The sequence below is a fragment of the Aspergillus wentii genome (assembly GCF_001890725.1).
Source record: "Aspergillus wentii DTO 134E9 unplaced genomic scaffold ASPWEscaffold_7, whole genome shotgun sequence".
In the NCBI taxonomy this organism is placed as follows: domain Eukaryota; kingdom Fungi; phylum Ascomycota; class Eurotiomycetes; order Eurotiales; family Aspergillaceae; genus Aspergillus; species Aspergillus wentii.
In genome coordinates this window covers 384,941-400,346 of record NW_024467838.1, presented here as the reverse complement: position 1 = coordinate 400,346, position 15,406 = coordinate 384,941, and the positions used below count along the sequence as shown (strand labels likewise).

At 44.8% G+C, this 15,406-nt stretch overlaps 8 protein-coding genes across 8 annotated transcripts; 3 read left to right on the top strand and 5 right to left on the bottom strand.

Moving 5' to 3' along the window:
* Positions 1 to 407: 407 nt before the first annotated feature.
* ASPWEDRAFT_53605 (Zn(II)2Cys6 transcription factor) lies at positions 408 to 3,431 on the top strand (the record flags this gene model as incomplete). The annotated part of the gene is made up of 8 exons (XM_040837919.1): positions 408 to 462; positions 556 to 600; positions 662 to 1,186; positions 1,246 to 1,587; positions 1,649 to 1,930; positions 1,980 to 2,533; positions 2,589 to 3,052; positions 3,110 to 3,431. The coding sequence occupies 8 exons, from the start codon at positions 408 to 410 to the stop codon at positions 3,429 to 3,431; spliced, it is 2,589 nt and encodes an 862-aa protein (XP_040685479.1).
* A 636-nt stretch (positions 3,432 to 4,067) lies between these two features.
* ASPWEDRAFT_116987 (CDC26 family anaphase-promoting complex subunit) lies at positions 4,068 to 4,295 on the bottom strand (the record flags this gene model as incomplete). The annotated part of the gene is made up of 1 exon (XM_040828703.1): positions 4,068 to 4,295. The coding sequence occupies one exon, from the start codon at positions 4,293 to 4,295 to the stop codon at positions 4,068 to 4,070; it is 228 nt and encodes a 75-aa protein (XP_040685478.1).
* Positions 4,296 to 4,610: 315 nt separating this feature from the next.
* On the top strand, positions 4,611 to 6,153 carry ASPWEDRAFT_43787 (uncharacterized protein). Its single transcript, XM_040836108.1, has one exon. The coding sequence runs from the start codon at positions 4,901 to 4,903 to the stop codon at positions 5,780 to 5,782; it is 882 nt and encodes a 293-aa protein (XP_040685477.1). The 5' UTR covers positions 4,611 to 4,900; the 3' UTR covers positions 5,783 to 6,153.
* On the bottom strand, positions 6,035 to 6,921 carry ASPWEDRAFT_116622 (ribosome-recycling factor; the record flags this gene model as incomplete). Its single annotated transcript, XM_040828670.1, has 2 exons — positions 6,035 to 6,382; positions 6,445 to 6,921. 2 exons carry the CDS (start codon positions 6,919 to 6,921, stop codon positions 6,035 to 6,037), a joined length of 825 nt encoding a protein of 274 aa, XP_040685476.1.
* A 380-nt stretch (positions 6,922 to 7,301) lies between these two features.
* hscA (putative Hsp70 chaperone (HscA)) lies at positions 7,302 to 10,122 on the bottom strand. Its single transcript, XM_040836107.1, has 7 exons — positions 9,926 to 10,122; positions 9,814 to 9,864; positions 9,625 to 9,751; positions 9,393 to 9,558; positions 8,632 to 9,339; positions 8,091 to 8,571; positions 7,302 to 8,025 (listed from the first exon to the last, which is right to left on the bottom strand). The coding sequence occupies exons 1-7, from the start codon at positions 9,966 to 9,968 to the stop codon at positions 7,757 to 7,759; spliced, it is 1,845 nt and encodes a 614-aa protein (XP_040685475.1). The 5' UTR covers positions 9,969 to 10,122; the 3' UTR covers positions 7,302 to 7,756.
* A 1,205-nt stretch (positions 10,123 to 11,327) lies between these two features.
* ASPWEDRAFT_43783 (cyclin-dependent protein kinase regulatory subunit CKS1) lies at positions 11,328 to 12,084 on the top strand. Its single transcript, XM_040836106.1, has 2 exons — positions 11,328 to 11,643; positions 11,691 to 12,084. The coding sequence occupies exons 1-2, from the start codon at positions 11,540 to 11,542 to the stop codon at positions 11,854 to 11,856; spliced, it is 270 nt and encodes an 89-aa protein (XP_040685474.1). The 5' UTR covers positions 11,328 to 11,539; the 3' UTR covers positions 11,857 to 12,084.
* A 214-nt stretch (positions 12,085 to 12,298) lies between these two features.
* On the bottom strand, positions 12,299 to 13,167 carry ASPWEDRAFT_117885 (DsbA family protein; the record flags this gene model as incomplete). Its single annotated transcript, XM_040828777.1, has 5 exons — positions 12,299 to 12,376; positions 12,434 to 12,481; positions 12,545 to 12,946; positions 13,002 to 13,021; positions 13,089 to 13,167. The coding sequence occupies 5 exons, from the start codon at positions 13,165 to 13,167 to the stop codon at positions 12,299 to 12,301; spliced, it is 627 nt and encodes a 208-aa protein (XP_040685473.1).
* Positions 13,168 to 13,723: 556 nt separating this feature from the next.
* Positions 13,724 to 15,138, bottom strand: ASPWEDRAFT_53600 (uncharacterized protein; the record flags this gene model as incomplete). The annotated part of the gene is made up of 4 exons (XM_040837918.1): positions 13,724 to 14,372; positions 14,423 to 14,564; positions 14,615 to 14,937; positions 15,017 to 15,138. The coding sequence occupies 4 exons, from the start codon at positions 15,136 to 15,138 to the stop codon at positions 13,724 to 13,726; spliced, it is 1,236 nt and encodes a 411-aa protein (XP_040685472.1).
* Positions 15,139 to 15,406: the final 268 nt, after the last annotated feature.

Below are 15,406 nucleotides of genomic sequence, written 5' to 3'. Positions count from 1 at the left end.
ATTGACGAGGGCGTTCGCTGTCTTTGTTGTTGACCCTTTCTAATCCGTCCGCCGTTCTTCTTCCTGTCCTATCAATTTCCCATAAATATCTTTTCATTGGCCGCCCGAATCATCAACTCAATCACTGTTCCGCATGCAAAACGCGCACTGATATCAGTCGCGTTTTGATTATGGTTATCGGGTTACAAAGAACCCAGTCACTAACAGCCTTTAGCCCCGATTTGATTCTGACTTGATAGAATCGCTGGAAGCCAGGGGTTAGGTTCTTTCAGTTACATAAGTTTATCCCAACAAGGCGGGCCTTAGGGATTAACCATTCTTCTCTTTATTATCCGAAGTCTTCCGTTGACCGCTACTCATTCTTAAACATCTGCTTCCTATTTGGCTTTTGCGCCTCTTTCATCATAATGCAGGGCTATTCGTTCGCGCCCCCTTCTGGGCCACCGAGGGAGGGTCATAAAAGTAAGATTTCCCGTCAAGAGATATTGATTCCATTCCTACCAAGGGCTCAACAGAGAATCCATTTCTATCGATGCTGACAGTTTTGCAACATAGATTATGTATTCGTTGATGAACATAATAGACACAAAAGGCTGAAGGGTATGATTTTAATAAGCCCCCAACCGCATTTCCCACCACTAAAGACATACCTACCATCCAGTGATGCGAGCGTGCAATGGTTGCCGGAAGCGAAAAATAAAATGTGATGCTGCTACTACAAATACGTGGCCTTGCTCAGCATGCACTCGTTTAAAACTCGTCTGTGTGCCACCTACAATTGGACAAGACAACGACTTTACCGCGGGCCAGGGTGTCGAATCCGATGCAACTAGCTCCTTAGGTGCATCCAGTGCAGCAGAAACTTCTCATCATGCCTTTCCTATGCCTCAGTCCTATAGAGACGGCAGTCAATCTACCGTGGGGGGTATCCCGAACTACAATGACGGGATGGGAATGTTTTCACAATTTGTCCACTCACCTAATCACCCTAGCATATATGGTGAAGTGCGGTCGCCACAAGTCTCCATGTCCCATCATTCCTATCAACAACCGCAGATGTTTTCTACTCCCCAACCACAGACTCTGGGAACTTCAGATAATAGTATATTCATCGATAATGAACAATCTACCGCGGAAAATCTCAGTGAAGTACTTGGGGAACTTAAAATAGATGAGACTGGCATTGGTGCGATTCCCCCGTTCCGTTAATCGCTCCTGGAAAAGATAGCTGACTCCTAGACATAGCTCCGTATATCAGACGGCAGAGAAGGGATAGAACTGAACCAGAAGTCCCTATTCAAGATGAAACAGAGGAACGATTGCCACCTCTTAGCACCGGAGCTGGGTCGACGATTCGAATCCCCCCCGAACTTATGCCATCAGATGACGAGGTCATGAATTATTTTAAAATTTATTTCAACGACATACACCCATACCTTCCTGTCGTCCACCGATCCAATATGTATTACCAATGGCAAAATGACCGAAGCTCGATATCGCCTCTTCTTCTCGAGGCCCTGTTTGCATGTGCGGGCAGGTTGTCGGATGAACCAGCCCAGGGAGCTCAGTGGCTAGCATTAGCCAACAGTAAACATGGCCCCTTTTTATAATATACGTGAACGTGTGCTAATTCTTGAGACTCGCATAGGGCATGAATCCAGTTTTATGGATGTACCACGTTTGAGCACAATCCAAGCGTTACTCCTTCTTTTGAAAGCCAGAGAATCGTTGCCAAAAAAGGGGTATTATTATCGCTCTTGGCAGACTGTCAAAACTATTGTTTCAATGGCCAAAGATTTGGATATTCATGAACATTACAACCTCCATGCCGAAGGCAGGCCTTGTGATCTGAATCACGTAGAGTGCTTAGTGCAGACAAGGGTCTGGCAAGCTCTTTTAGTCATCGAAGTAATGATTGGAGCACCTCAGGGTACGTTCATACTGTGTGTCAATAGTGCTACTGGTTCTAACATTTGTAGGCCGCTCGGATTATGGTGTTGATCCAGAAACAGTTGATATGCGGCCGACATTGGACATTGAGAACCAGGACCAATTTGAGGCTGGCCGCTCTAGACAATATGCTTATTTTGTCCGGAACGCCCACCATATTCGCATCATGACCGACATTTATCATAAAATTAAGAAGCAAAAGGACTGGGGGGCTGATCCTAGATTTGTTGAAAAAAATCCACTTTTCACGGATTGGCTTCAAAGCTTACCCTCAGATTTGCAGGTTAATTATCCTGCTGATGGCTCTCCACCCTGGATTCCGTCCCATTTTGTAGGGAATATGCACTCGCATTGTCATTTAGGGATCATTTTGCTACATCGTCCGCAGCTACTTGCCTCGAAGTCCTTTGCTGCCGGGGGGGGTTGGAAAATCCACATGGCATTATGTTACTCCTCAGCAAGAAGTCTCTGTAGGCTACAGGAGGCCATTTTGAACCGCTTCGGTCTGTCGGGTTTACTTTTCATGCAAAGGGGCATTAATTTTGCGATATATTGCATATTGACATGCACGATGCTGCATTTAGTAAGTGCACATCAGGATGATTAACACTCAAACTGATCGCATCTAATATTCGCAGATCGCAATAACCTCTCCCGATCCTCATTTTCATACAGATGCACGGGAGTATTTCACGCGGCATATGCGTATCCTTGAGCAATGTTCTTCTGCTTGGCCTATGCCAGAAATCCAAGCACAGATCGACTCATTAAGGCTTGCATTTTCTGCTGATACAAACCGCTCATTTGAGCTGAAATCAACATTTCCTTATGGAAGCCCTTCAGAGCCATATCATCCAAGTCCGCCGCCACTTGATTCGCATTATCAACCTCAATTAAATCAAATTTCTAGCAATATTCCAAACAGAGTGGGTTATAGCGCTTATCCTATCACCCCTCCATTAACCGCTGGTACTGAAGACTCGAAGTCCGATTCCTCTCAACTGCAGCCGTTGGGAATGTTACCACACCATCCGGTTTCAAGCCATTCAATTGATGCCCCACTGGTTGATGAGAATAATTGGGATCCCACTAGAATTATCAAGTATGAAACTCTGGAGATTGAGACCAACTTGAATGTTTTTGCTAACATCTACTGCAGCCAGTGGGATATGGCATTTTCCGTTGGTCCATCAACTGTCAGCACGAATTCGCCACCGATGGCTCTGGGTACTCCCCCACAAGGCATTCAAGCCCCTTTAACAGCCCAGTACCCCGTTCAATATGGGTCACCTACCAAGGTGGCATCAGTTGCACCGTCACAGCCTATCAGTCAGCCTCAGTTTAATGGCCAGCCAGTTTTGATTACTGCACGTGACTGGCAACAAAGTGTTGCCAGCGTGTATGACCCTCATGGCTTAAAACGACGATGGAATTATTCAATTGATATGGGAACCGAGAACATGGCAAAACGACAACGATGAAGGATTGATTACATTGGGCATTTTGATAGACATATGTACAGTGGATGAATAGACTGTGCCAATTTCCGCGGCACAATTTGTCATAATCATGTTGCCCTTAACCTGCCTTCATTTGTATCTATGCGATTTAAACTAAAGATACGCCAGCATCCCTTCCCCTTGAAGATTTACACACTACCCCTCTTCGATAAAATCCAACTGTATGGTGCAAAAAGTAATAACTTTTAGCGCCTTGCCCTGTCTTTCATAATAGAATTGTAATTCGACTATTTATCTTGGGCTTCTGCCTATTTAGTTTTCTCTGAGATCAATGTTTTGCTTCACATGGCAGAAGCTTCCTATGGGATATCATGATCGGATAAAATCGAATAAATTGTGCAACAGATTTGAGGGCATTTTTGACAGTAGAACACACCCAGGGTGATATAATGCCAAAACTTCCAAATTTGATAGATGGGTCCAGCGCCTCCTTGCCGATGCAAATGCGGACATTCAGCTCAACAGGTATTCAGAATTGGCAAACAATGAAAGACGACATAAGATGGCGGATAACTATTTTTTTCACGGCAGTGATAGAGGCAATGGCAGAAGGAATACCATCGAGTTCAGTTTAAGCCAACATATGACCCAAGCCTCTCAGCTGCGCCGACTGATTCCTATCCTTTCCTCACGGGATCTGACTATCCTCGCTTTATCTCCCGGGAGAGGTTTTAATTCATCACTTGGGTCGAAATTGGTATTTGAACTGTTTTTTGTACTCCTTGGGTCATTATCTCCTTCGGCTAATTTGCGCAGTCGTGTGTCTTCGAAATTAGAAACATCTTCAGATGTTATTGCGATGGCTGTAGGCTTGCGACGGAGCATCTTCAGGGCTTGACAGTCACTGTGATGGATGAAATTTTGGAGCTTGGTCGTAAGATAAGATGTACGGAGTAGTGTTAGGGGTGTTAGGCGGCTGCCAAGTTGGGCATGTGGGAGTGGACACTGGATCTATCACGTGATTCGATTCAGAAATTCAACCTTGCGGAGGCCTCTCGTGCAGTAAAAGCCCGGACGTCTGCCTCTACACCCCCATATTCAGAGAATCATTTGTCAACTTGGTATTTGGGGCAATATGTTCCAAATACGGCTGAGGCCTGCCCTGCTACGCCACGAACGTACGGGATTGATAGAAGGAGTCATTACCTCCATCCGCCAACTCTCTGTTAGTCCGGTACAGGCGAGGGATAACGCAAGTCAAGCATCAGGTACGTGAATCTACAAACTTGGCTTGTCTTGTATCTGTGAAAAGAATCGGCAAAGAAAAAAAATCCTTCATGCTTTATTTGCTTTGCTTTCCTCTTCAATGGGAACAGTCCCTTCCGAATCCACTACACCTGCTGTGGTATTTGCGTTTTGCTGATTGGGAGCTTTGAAAAGACCATCATGACAGTTCCTCGAGGGCTCCACCTTCTCGCCCACTGAATAAAATGCACAAACCCACGCCATCAAAACTGAGCTTCAGAGCCGCTAACCCTAATCGAGCCCGTCCTCAACGAGTAATTGATGCAAGATCCCTCGCAGCATCTCAGAATGCTGGACAGCCAGCGAACATTATTCGAGGCCCCAGGTTCCAAAAGGCTCGCGGGTCGCCAGTTCGTGCTCGCAAACCCAGAACCCCGACTCCCGCCGCGACAGCAAAAGCGAATCCCAAGAATCGGAAGGAGCTACGAACCAGAGCTTCGAGAAAACAATCGAATGAGGAAGAAGGCGATGCCACCCAGGAAAAGCAAGTCGAATCTGTATTCCACGAACTTGAAGAGAAGGCGAGACCAGTTCCTAGCCGTTACTCTCCTCGAGCTTCTGACTTCTCTTCAATGAAAGAGACCTGGCCTTCGTTGCCAACGAACGTGACCGGGCGTACTGCTGGGGTTTTCGAGAAGCTGTCATGGTTAAGTGACCGTTATCCAAATGGATACGTTCCACCGCATGAGTTGGGGAGGCGTCTGTTCAGGGGACAAAATGTTCAATTCTTTAGTGAAGAGGAGAAGGCACAGGCTGTAGAGGAGGCCAAGAAGCTGGCACAACAACACGCAGACAAGCTGTCCCAAATAAAAGGCGATCTTGTGGAACCTAAAGAAATTGGTTTTAGCCAGATCAATGCAGCGGACCGGAAGGCTTTGATTGAAACTCTTGTCCAAGGAAGTTACCCCAAGCATGACGCTCAGAAAGCACATGAGTCGCCTATCATTGACAATATCCTCATGAATCTCAGAAACAATGAGACATATCAGACAACTGGAAAGGGCCCGGAACTCGTCCAAAAGGTGCAGTCTCTCCTTACCTCGAGCCGCCCTATCAAACGTGCATAAGTCGGACTTCTTGAGCGGACTGCAAGTTATTGTATAATATATCTTTCCTGTTCTTCAATTGTTATCATTGTTTTTGTGTTCTAGGTATGTTCGATTTGTCTTGTATTTAAAGATCAAATATTATACAAAGTAGCTCAGGAGACCCGACGAAGCAAAGATGTGGCTGTTCCACGTACAACCCAGTAATGGTACTTGGCTAACAAGAATGCCTATCTTTGCTTTTGGCTTTTGGTTTTTGGCTTTCTGTTGACCTTACGCCCGCTCTAATGCCTTCTTCGCCGCATCAAACAAATCTTTCAGTTCTTTCTGCCCCTTTTCAGTTAGCTTTTCCATTTGATCCTGTGCTTTCCGAACGTCATCTGGCCTGGCAATTTTTTTTTTCTGCATATCTTGTAAACGTTTGTGAACAGCGCCTCTGGAATCGCGAATAGAACTAGCTGCCTTTTCCATTGCGGTTTTTGCGATATGCACAGTTTGATCCCGGGATTCTTTCGTCGGTGGTGGTATTAGGATATTGAGTTGAAGAGCATTATGAGCATCTGACTGCGGCGTCAGGGATAAGTTTGAGGAGACGATCGCCGAGTTGATGGGCTTTATGTGCTGTAAAATGATAGATTTTAGAGGTTTGATATGAGGAATCCGCTGGACGGAATGAAACTCACCTCTTCTTCAGCCACCAGGATAGCTACCATTCGCCCACCCTTAGGAATAACCTGGGCGAGCTCCCCCAGTTTTACCACTTCTTTGCTCCCCTTGTTGAGTTGGACCCGGAGGGTTTCGATTGCCCCAGTGTTGAATCTACCACCGACACGAAGTTTGGATAAATCATCTTTAAGCCGAGAGACGGCAGTTGTAATGCCAACCTGAAGCTGAGAAAGATCGAGAGGGTCATCGGAAACCACGCCACCTTTCGGAGACTTTGTATCAAGCTCTGTGCCAGTGTTCTTGTTCAATTTGTCCTTCTTCTTGTAGAAATAGGGAGTGTGCGAAAAGCATCGTCTTCCAGTCAGTGCAATCAATTTATGCTGGGATACATAATGGTGATGTAGAGGGTTGAGTAAGGGGTTGAGGTGAGGACTTGAAAGAGGAAGTCGCCGGCAATGACCAAGAGCGTTGATAGTGAATTGGATGCGACGCATTTGTCCCAAGATTGTGAGTGATTCCATATGATAGACTTTCAGATGACTGGATACTTCAGGTATCACGGTTTTAGAAGGAGAGAGTGAAGGTCCAGAAAAATGAACGCACAGACTGGTGGAGCTTTCCCTAGTACATATTGTACGTATATAGTAGTGTGCAGGGTGCCATGATAAATATTATTACATCATCATCATCATCATCATTATTATTACTAAATTATTATTATTATTATTTATAGATAGAACGATAGAAAGGGTTCTGTCTAGTAGATTAATAGTTAATACTCATGAGGGATGATTCACATGTTACATGATTAAAATCAGAGGAAGAAAGAGGGAATAAAACAAAAGCCACACTACAGGGTAAGATGGAGGTAGGTGGAGCAAAGAATCAACATAAACGGGATTGAGACGATTTCTCTAACGATCAATGCAGGTATTTTCGGGAAATTGGGAGACCTACGGGTTTAATCAGTCCAGAAGAAGATCAACCCAAAAATACGTTTCAAATGAATAGACAAATTTAGACATCCATCGGTATGCCAGGCTCATAAAAGTCATTAAACTGCCGAGGCGACCTCATCTAAATCATGGTACTTTTAAAAAGAGAAAAAAATGTTGCGCCCAACCCTAAAAAAAAAAGATCTCTGATACAGAAAGGAGCCACAAATGGATGATCAAATCTGCCAGAATAAAATCTCGATTCCCACCGGTAGCCAACCCGAAGGCTACGCCTTTCGTGGTTGAAATTGAAAAAGGAAAATGAGAGAAAAGGAAAGAGCTCAAGAAAGGACAGGTATGTAACTAACCCTTCACACATTCAAGGTATGCACATTTACCGGGTAGCCATAGCCTTGGTAATGAGTCTCTTGAGGGCAAGTTCCTTCTTCTTAAGGTCTTCCGGAGTGGAATCTTCAATTTCAAGCTGACCCATAGCATCACTGAGGGCTGACTCAATCTTCTCCTTGTTGCCGCGCTTCAGCTTCATGGACATGGTCGGGTCCGACACGATCTCCTCAACACGAGAGATGTAAGACTCGAGCTGCTGACGGGACTCGAATTTCTTGGTGAAAGCTTCATCGCTAGTCTTGAACTTGGCGGCATCTGTGGCGTAGGGAGGGTTCAAATTAGTTATAACAAATGACTGTATGAGATACAGGTTTACTCACCATCGATCATTTGCTCGATTTCAGTGGTAGAAAGCTTGCCAACAGCGTTCGAGATGGTAATGTTTGCAGTACGGCCAGATGACTTCTCTGTAGCGGTAACCTTCAAGATACCGTTGACGTCGACCTCAAAGACGACCTCAAGAGCAGCCTCGCCAGCCTTCATGGGGGGAATAGGAGCCAATGTGAACTCTCCAAGGGAGGTGTTGTCCGCACAGTTAGTACGCTCACCCTGGAAGACAGGGAACTGAACAGTTGTTTGGTTGTCCACGACAGTGGTGAAGGTGCGCTTCTTGATTGTGGGAACAGTCTGGCCACGGGCCACGACGGGAGCGAAAATGTTGCCCTCCATAGCAACACCAAGAGAGAGAGGGACAACATCGAGAAGCAACAGATCCTGGGTCTCGGCGGAGGAAGCCTTTCCGGAGAGAATACCAGCCTGCACGGCGGCACCATAAGCGACAGCCTCATCGGGGTTGATGCTCTGTAAAGATAAAATTAGCATATTTTGAGACACGCCCACGGATGACTAATAGAAATTCACCTTCTCAAGCTTCTTGCCATCGAAGAAGTCACTAAGGAGCTTCTGAATGCGAGGAATGCGAGTAGATCCACCAACAAGCACGATCTCATCGACCTGCTTCTTTTCAAGGCCAGAGTCCTTGAGAACCTGCTGGACCGGTTCAAGGGTGCCAGCGAAGGACTTAGAGTTAAGATCCTCGAACCTAGCACGAGTGATTGAAGAGTTGAAGTCTTCACCATCAAAGAGGGAGTCAATTTCCACCGCGGTCTGGGTAGCATTGGACAGGGTACGCTTGGCACGTTCACAAGCAGTTCTCAAGCGACGCAATGCTCTGGGGTCACCAGAAAGATCCTTTCCGGTCTTGCGCTGGAACTCCTTCTTGAAGTGTTCCAAGAGGTTGGTGTCAAAATCTTGTCCACCAAGGTGAGTGTCACCAGCAGTGGCCTTAACGGTGAAAACACCGCCCTGGATGTTCAGCAGAGAAACATCAAAAGTACCACCACCAAGATCATAGATCAGAACATTCCGCTCCTTGTCAGACTTTCCAGAGCCAAGACCGTAAGCAATAGCCGCGGCAGTAGGCTCGTTAATGATTCTCAGGACGTTCAGGCCGGAAATGGCACCTGCATCCTTAGTAGCCTGACGCTGGTTGTCGTTGAAATAAGCTGGGACAGTGATAACGGCCTTTTCGACCTTCTTTCCAAGCTTGGTCTCCGCAACTTCTTTCATCTTGCCGGCAATTAGCCTTTGATTCAGAACATATATTGCCTATTAGAACTTACCTTCATGAGCACCATAGAGGAAATCTCTTGGGGAGTGAAAGTCTTGGACTCGCCGAGATACTCGACCTCCACGGCAGGGTTTCCGCCCTGGTCGACAACCTTGAAGGGCCATGACTCCACGTCCTTCTTGACAATTGGGTCCTCGTACCGCCGACCGATAAGACGCCTGGATTCTATTAGTATCAAGAACAAAGATGTTCATCAAAACATAATGCAAATAATGAATACTAACTTGATATCGAAGACAGTGTTCTTCGGGTTCATGGCGGCCTGGTTCTTTGCGGCCTCACCAATCAAACGTTCCTTGTCGGTGAAAGAGACGAAAGAGGGAGTGGTGTAGCTACCCTGCTCGTTGGCAACTAGAAAAAAAATGAACAATCAGCGTCTCATAAAAGGCATTACCGGGTATCCAAGAACTTACTGATCTCAACGTTGGTGCCTTCATAGTTGGCAACACAAGAGTAGGTAGTGCCTTAAAAATCATATTAGCACTATTTCAATGAGGGGGCACTTTTATTGCACGGTAGAATTACCAAGGTCAATGCCGATGGCACCTTCGTAGACTTCGTCAGCCATGATACAAATAGTAAAGGAAATAAATTCACAATAAAGAGAGAAGCAGTATGGAAGAGGAGGGTTGGGAAAGGAAAGAAGTTATAAAATTCGCTCCGAGTGTCGAAGTGGGAGCGGTTGAAATTTAAAAAGGATCAAGCCCACTTTACCTTTTTTTTTTTTTTTTTTTTTTTTTTTTTTGCCCTCTCGGCTGAGCGCAAAAAAAAAAAAAATTCGGAGACCTAGCACCATGGTTGGCTATCGCTTCTATTAAGTAAGCCACTTAGCAACCGCACAACGGCTACTACCTAGATCTCAGCTCGCTCCATTGTACATAGGTGTGGTACCAGTATCTACCTACCAGCCCAGGTGAGAATTACTTCGTAGTAATACCGGTACCGGATACTAAGTATGTACCTTAGATACCTATATATATCCATTACCATTCACTCTATAATTTAACTCGCCCCTATTTACCCTGTAGTATCTATCTAGTATGTACAATCCACTTGTAAGTCCATCATTGGAAGTGGTCTGTAGTAAATGCATTTAAAACAACTCTTATACAGCCACAATGTGAATTTTCTCTGTGTTGTCCTATTTAACAGGTAACAGGAACACATAGGTATATGAATCGAGTACTACCCTTGAAAGGCATCGGTCCTTCAGGCTTATTGAGGGGGGGCTTCCTGATGATATTCGAAATGGTTAGGAGCATAAAGTTCTAAATAGCTTTCAGTTAATTCATTAACCCAGTACATACTGTAAACCGCTTGGTCTTGGGTGGCTGGCACTTTGACTATATTCAATATTTGAATATCTATCTATCACATCAAGGTACGGAGTACCCATGGACTAAAAACTTTGAGTTAGCCAAACTGGGTTGAGCAAGTCCTGTAGATGGTAGATACTCCGTACTGCTTCTAGATATAAGCTTATTATTTGAATTGGTGAAATATAAGAGGCAATCACCCTGATACATTAGAATAACAGCTTGAATGGATTGTTGTTAGTGAATTTCTCATTTAAGAATAGTAACAAATGCCTATTTATCTTTTAATGGCAATTTTGTATGAGCATTATTCATACTAACCATCATTTTGGAAGTAGTATCCAGATCAGTGTATTGTGGAAGCCTCAGGCATAAAGGCATTAAATTTAGTTTTGAACGATTGTTCCAAGAGGTCCCGCCGTGGATAATAATAATGCGAAAGCAACATCTTTATCGGAGCTTTCTCTGCCCCTCATTGCCTGTCTTTACCCCAACACCACTCCTCTGGTTTCTCTTTTCCTCAAACATCGGCTCCGTGAGAAATTCAACCCTTTCAAGTCTTAACCTGAAGCCCGTCTCTGATTCAAATTCATTGTCAGCAAGTTCCCCGAGGAAAAAGATACATCACCTAACCCCCACTCAGACCGAGATAATCCGGATTTTATCTCCCAGAACAGCGTCGTCCAGCTTACAGTAAGTAGAATACGCTTCAATATTTGTCCATGTAACCCCCTGTGTGATTTGCCATTCATTGTTCGAATTATGCTCAGGTTTCTCACCATCATCATTGCAGCTGTCCTCTTCCCCAATCTCATATTTCCAGATGGACATCGATCTAAGCAGGAGAAATAAGAAGCCCCGTCTCCTATTAGAATCCGAACGAGACAGACTCGAGGAATTTATCGACTCTATCCACTACTCAGCCAGGTACGCTCCTCGTCCTGCGTACGAAGACCCAAACTAAGCACAGATAGGTATTCTGACGACCAATTTGAATATCGACATGTTCAGCTTCCAAAGAACATGCTCAAAAAAATTCCAGCCGATTATTTTGATAGTGCCAAGGGAACATTGAAGCTGCTATGGGAAGAAGAATGGCGAGCGCTTGGTATCACACAGGTATACTTGCATGAATGCTGACAAGCACCCCTTTTCCGGGAAGAACAAAAAAAGAAACTAATTGCCGCATCAGAGCTTGGGTTGGGAGCATTATGAAGTACATGAGCCGGAACCACATATTCTTTTGTTCAAGTGAGGCCTCTATATGATCTACAGTCTTGTCTATTACTAACCTAGTATACAGACGTCCTCTGAACTACCAGGCTCCAGTGTCGCAGTAATCATGATGGCAGACATACAGCCTTTCCCCGTATGTGTTTATTATTAACCAATCATGCTGCATTTGATTGTGCAGTACATACATAAGATTGTTCCTAGGCAATCGAGTCTTTCATGTTGAACTTTTGAAATGATATATGGTTCGATTTCCACGGAGGATGCACATCTGCCCGCCAAATCAGACAAAGCTCAGGTGGCAACTTTGCCTCTTCTCATTAATCCCTCGGGGATGAGGTGAAAACCATCAAGTCACGTTTTTGTTGAGCCATTGCTCCCATTGAGTAGCAGTGAAACTGCTGCTAATTCCCGGCTCTTCAATACCCTAGTTAGTGAAGTCAGCACACTGAATCATAGGATTCCATCAACCGGGCTGTCATACATTGAAATAAACTGTTGGGGAAACATGGACCCCCACCATGCGATTTGACTACACGTATGATGTTAGATTACATTACATGCCCCTGACCTCTCAATGGATGTTAGTACTCACCTTCACCATCAATTTAATATCATTCGTCACACCATTTCCAGTGTTTAACTGTGCATCATCACTAGCTTTCTCGCTGATGGTCAACAACCTGAGTACCTCAAGTTCATTTATTCCAATACTTCCAGCAACCTTTGCCAATCGTTCATATGTTTTGTTGCGTGTTTCATTAACGACACTAACGTCAAAGAAGTCTTTCTGGTGTTTGAATAAGACAGCACTGAACTCCCAGAATTTTTCTGGGGCTACCTTCAAGACAGCGGCACCGGCTTCGTGGGTTAATGTTGATGATGGGTGCCAAGGCTGAATATGCTGGCGAAATATAACCTGGAGCTTAGTGGAGTAATTTTCAGCAATTATGGGTCTGATAAATCCATAGAAGGTGTTGAACATCTTCGCTGAAAACTAAATACAATAATCAATTAGAGTTGTGTAGAAGGGACGCATAATATAGACTGACAGGGCAGACGTAGTCGAGATCTTATAATATCAAAGTCAATTTTCCCATGGAATAATTAATATTTGGCACAGTACTTGGGATTCATACATAGCTCAAGTGTATGATGAGTCTGTTGGCCAGAAGCATCTAACAGCTTGTGTCCTGCAAACTTTGGAGGGATAGCCATTATCGTAGTAATGGGGACAAAGGACAAATGATGAAGCCCAAAGGGTTTTAAATTCAGTTATAGTGAATATTTGGTCACCGGTCTCTAGGTCTCTGGGTTTACGGGAACGGTAGTTGGGTTGGAAGTGAGATGGGGGGAAGAGGGAGCGAGGGAGGGGGTCACTACTCCATAGTCCGTACACACAAGGGAAGATGGTGGGGCAAAGACCAGGAACTTCATAGGTACCTATATGTCATCATTCCTCGCTCAAATCATCAGGTGTCATGTCATGGTTTACCCCTATCTCCGCGGGGTACCCTAGGTATGTGGTAGTTAGATTACATTCAATGGATAAGTTCATATTCCATATTAATGGTAATAATATATTATCATGATGACAGCATGTGAGTTGTGAGTTGATCATACATGGGTGTGCCCCAGAGCCATGGGCCAAAATATTCGATCCCAATGGAACTCCCATCTGCAAGTTACTAAGTTATTCCCAATCAAATTTCATATCTGAGCATGGCCGATTTACAGACATCTGACAATTCGCCTAGGAATTATTGACAATCACCTATTTCCGGCCACCAAGGGCTCTTTGGTGAAAAACGTTTAGATCTTTCAGGTGCATTGAGACATTCGTCCAGCTAGATGTTCCCGGGTCATATTCCCCTCTGACTTCAATTCTGCAAAATCCCTTGGGACCTTTGAGACCCACGGGACCAGCGACGTAAAATGTACCGCGGCGAGGAGTGTGGGCCTCGTGAGCCCAACAATCGTTCAGTTTCCACTTGAAAGCGATTGATGCAACGTATAAATCAGAATCGGGCCCCAGTTTAGGTAATGGGAGCCTCTGTAGGGAGGAAATGATTGATGAAGGGTGAAGACGTGGTTTTTCGTTTCCTTGCGGTACATCGCCCTGGGAGCTTCTAGACAATGGTAGCTGTGTTTCAGGCCGCGACACATGGCTTAGTCCATCCACGTGTTGTAAGTCTGGTGGAAATGTTTTGTCTGGTTGGCGCAAAACCGGGTCACCCCGTGTGGTTCCTTGGTAAAAGTCCGAATTTTGAAATCGGGAAAGCTTCCTTTTCATGAATACCAGAAAAGCATCATTTATAGCAAGAGCCACAAAAATGGGGCACATGAATCTTCGTAGTCTGTCACTCTCTTCAGAAGACATTCGCCTAGAGACCAAGGATATGTAGTTATCGCCAATCTCTAAACTGATCAATGGTGAGTGATATAAGAAATCATAAGCAGCACTAACACTCACCCTGGACGTCCGTACTCAGGCGGCGAACGAGAGGGAAAATGATGTACGAGCCAGAACCCTGCTATGGTAAGGGGTCCTCCAAGCATGTGTGAGAGTAGAGTCGATCTGGAAGCATTGCCTAGGGCAAGTGTTGCGAGTTCGTCTAGACGTATAAGTCATATTGTTCCCAAAAAACGGCTCGTTTGGTGATACCTCTTAATGATTGGAGCTTCTGGCGGTCTTGAGATATCTTGATGAACTGCTGCCATTCGGGATCTGATGCGGCATAAAATTCGGCCTCACGTAAACGCGGCCAGCCCAATGGGATAAAAGTGACATCTTCGTCATCCGATTCTTCCAGGCGGTGTTCGTGAGTTCTGCCGCCTTCGTTCTTGCCTTGATCGTCAATTTTTCCATCTATACCAGATGTTCGGGGTATATCGGCACTGTCAAGAGTATCATCGAATTGCACGAGAACAGACGAACTCCATATATGAAATGCAGCACCATAAAGAAAGCATGTGGCGAAAAACCTCCTGCGGAGTCTTTGTAAGCAAAATATAGAGTATTATAGAATATAAATTTACAGCTGGAAAACATTCATTCAATACTAACCGGATCCACGGTCTTTTGAACTTCACATGGCGAACATTCGTGGACTTCGAATTACGAGGCAGTACCGGGCCAATTCGAAAAAACAACTGAGGATTTCGGAGTAGCTGCCTTGTCCAAAGCATTGGGAAACCGCTATTCGAGTGCTTTTTCTCATCTAAAAGACATATTTCACTTCGAAATCAGGTTTGCTCCGACACTTTCAGGGAGGGGAAGAAGCAGAGTACATGAAATAAATTTCTACCACATAAGGTAAGACCTCCTTCAGTCAAAGCGGTAAAATTCTTGATGCAGATGATAACTGAATAAAAAGAAATATCAACAACGTCGTAGCTACACTCCTTGACAAAATGATCAGTTCAGAGTATTAACAACGAGGCTTTATCGCACGTG

Coding starts and splice junctions, on each gene's coding strand:
- ASPWEDRAFT_43787 (XM_040836108.1), top strand. CDS start 4,901: ATGCACAAACCCACGCCATCAAAACTGAGCTTCAGAGCCGCTAACCCT.
- hscA (XM_040836107.1), bottom strand. CDS start 9,968: ATGGCTGACGAAGTCTACGAAGGTGCCATCGGCATTGACCTTG. Junction 9,865..9,925: donor TGCCATCGGCATTGACCTTG/GTAATTCTACCG, acceptor ATGATTTTTAAG/GCACTACCTACTCTTGTGTT. Junction 9,559..9,624: donor AACACTGTCTTCGATATCAA/GTTAGTATTCAT, acceptor AATAGAATCCAG/GCGTCTTATCGGTCGGCGGT.
- ASPWEDRAFT_43783 (XM_040836106.1), top strand. CDS start 11,540: ATGGACATCGATCTAAGCAGGAGAAATAAGAAGCCCCGTCTCCTATTA. Junction 11,644..11,690: donor TCTATCCACTACTCAGCCAG/GTACGCTCCTCG, acceptor AAGCACAGATAG/GTATTCTGACGACCAATTTG.